This window comes from Lutjanus erythropterus, chromosome 24, assembly GCF_056507025.1.
Source record: "Lutjanus erythropterus isolate fLutEry1 chromosome 24, fLutEry1.hap2, whole genome shotgun sequence".
Taxonomy (NCBI): Eukaryota; Metazoa; Chordata; class Actinopteri; order Lutjaniformes; family Lutjanidae; genus Lutjanus; species Lutjanus erythropterus.
Genome location: NC_139340.1, coordinates 19,507,501 through 19,510,000, shown reverse-complemented (window position 1 = coordinate 19,510,000; position 2,500 = coordinate 19,507,501). Strand labels below are relative to the sequence as shown.

The 2,500-nt window shown below is 43.1% G+C and overlaps 1 protein-coding gene across 1 annotated transcript in view; it reads left to right on the top strand.

Annotated features, from left to right (window-relative positions):
* fmnl2b (formin-like 2b) overlaps window positions 1-2,500 on the top strand; it is a 15,989-nt gene that overhangs the window by 1,559 nt on the left and 11,930 nt on the right. The window contains exons 2-4 of the mRNA XM_084713755.1: window positions 1,615-1,698; window positions 1,895-1,975; window positions 2,243-2,319. Coding sequence (XP_084569881.1) covers window positions 1,615-1,698; window positions 1,895-1,975; window positions 2,243-2,319 — 242 coding nt within the window. The remainder of the gene's footprint in view (window positions 1-1,614; window positions 1,699-1,894; window positions 1,976-2,242; window positions 2,320-2,500) is intronic.

The following is a 2,500-nucleotide window of genomic DNA, read 5'->3' as shown; positions in this document are numbered from 1 at the left end:
TATGAAGGTACAGCAGTGTACAAAATAAAAAATCCTGAAATCTGATTTTCAATAGTGTCATAAATACAGACGCTCCTCTTTCTATAGACGGACACTGAGATGCTGTGTTGTAGTGTGTCTCTCTCACCTCCAGAGGTCAGTCTCTCTACTCGTGGACGTGACCGAACATCTGAGCTGAGAAACTCGCCATCTGGGGGATAAAGTTACAGGACTAATACGTAAAAAAGAAAAGAAACTCTGCCCCTGTTTAGGAGTATTTTGGGTTTAGTCCCAGAGATAAAGGTGAGACTGCAGACTGCTGATTGGTCAGAGGAGTGTAGAATGAGATGGCAAGCAGCAGATGGTGAACGTGTGCTGATTGGAGGAAAAGGTGAGCAGTGAAGTTGTCGGCTGTCGGTTTATGAAGAACAACACAGCGGAGTAGAGTCGAGTTTTACACATATAGAGTCATAATACTACGAATCCCAGTCAGGAGAGAATGAAGGTATGAAAAAATAGTTCTTTTGCTCCACATGTCCACTTGCCTGTGACATTCACTGCTTTTCATTTGTCATCTGAGAAAGCACGAGATACGGGGTCGTGGAGGACGTCCAGAGTCAGAGACAGGACGTAGAGCGTGATGTCCTCTGTCTCAGCCACTGTGACTGGAAGGTTCTCCAGTGAGTGGATCTCGTATCCACTCACTGGAGAACCTTCCATCTATAAAAGGAGATCACACAGAGATAATTCAGCAATACGGTTTTGGTGAATTCACTATTTTTCTCAGAGTCAGAAATGAATAATTGTCTTTGGACAGAACTTATTATGTGTTTGCTGTGGTCTGAAATTTCGTCAAACAGAAATATGAGGATATCTTGTCTGAACTGTTGAGTGTCTCCAGATAAGATCTTTCTGATTTTATGGAGGTCTAAGAATCTGCCTTTGTCTGAGGGGAGATCCACGGTCTCACACTTCCTCTGGGTTAAAACAGAGACCAAACCAGATCCAGATAGAGTCAATGTGAGTTCTACTCTATTATGTGCTGGAGCTGAACGAACTTTCAGACCTGGAGGTGGATCCATGTGGTCTTTAGTTCTGGTCTGTGGAAAATCTGAATCCCTCAAGATCTGACGTCCGCATCATGCAGTTAGACGGACTCGCAGCAAGCTCACTGATTGGACAGTTCTGGTGATGTCAACAGTGCATCAATCTAAACTTGTGTTATATGTTAAATAACTGATTATCAGCCACGGTGTTACCATGGTTTCCAAATGATTTGTATCAATACATAACTACATCACTGATACTGATTGATTAATTCACAATTAGCAGATTGATTTATTAGAGTTCAGATGATCAATGAGTTAGCAACCAACACTGTCCTCCAAAATAAATGTTAAATAAGACAAACTGTTGTGTTTCTATCTGCAGTATATAATAAATATATTCATCATTACAACCAAACAAGAACAGTCGTTCATTAAAACCACATATTTGTTTCTTTAAACCTTTTTTTCAAGATGGTTAAATATGATAAATATCACATTATACACATTATATTACACATGTTAGTGTCGTCTGACTTGTTATATATCTCAGCATACAGAAGTGCTGTCATGTGACCTGTTCTTTCAGAATTCGATGAATCTGCCTCCCGACAAGGTGCGTCTGCTGCGTTCCTATGACAACGAGAAGAAGTGGGAGCTCATCTGTGATCAGGTGGGAGGAGTTAATAAAGTTAATGAGGTTGAATGGGATTCTAGAACTAAGAAGCCTCTATTTGATGAGGTTCACACAGGTGTTGTTGGTGGGTGGAGCTTCATATCTAATGTCATCCAATCATACTGTGTGTGTGTGTGTGTGTGTGTGTGTGTGTGTGTGTGTGTGTGTGTGTGTGTGTGTGTGTGTGATGCAGGAGAGGTTTCAGGTGAAGAACCCTCCACACACCTACATCCAGAAACTGAGAGGCTTCCTCGACCCAGCTGTTACACGCAAGGTGAGATGGGAAATGAAGTTTACAACAGCGATAATGTCAGATTTTCACGATGACATCACAGGAAGCCCGGTCCATTTGAAGACGGATGTAACTGTAATCACTATTACACATTCTGAGAGACGACCAGCTGCTCATAGAAACAGGACGACAGAGACGAGTGTGTATGTGGTCATATATCTGTCTGTCTGCCTGTTATCAACCTGTCTGCCTGTGTGTTGTTAAGCTGTCTCTCTCTCTCTCTCTCTCTCTCTGCCTGTCTGTCTGCAGAAGTTCAGAAGAAGAGTTCAGGAGTCGACTCAGACGCTCAGAGAGCTGGAGATTTCTCTTCGCACAAACCACATTGGGTATCTGTCTGTCTCTCTGACCACCTGTCTCTCTCTATCTGACCACCCCTCTCTCTCTCTCTCTCTCTCTGTCTCTCTGACCACCTGTGCCTCTCTCTCTCTGTCTCTCTGACCACCTGTCTCTCTCTCTCTGTCTCTCTGACCACCTGTCTCTCTCTCTCTGACCACCTGTCTCTCTCTC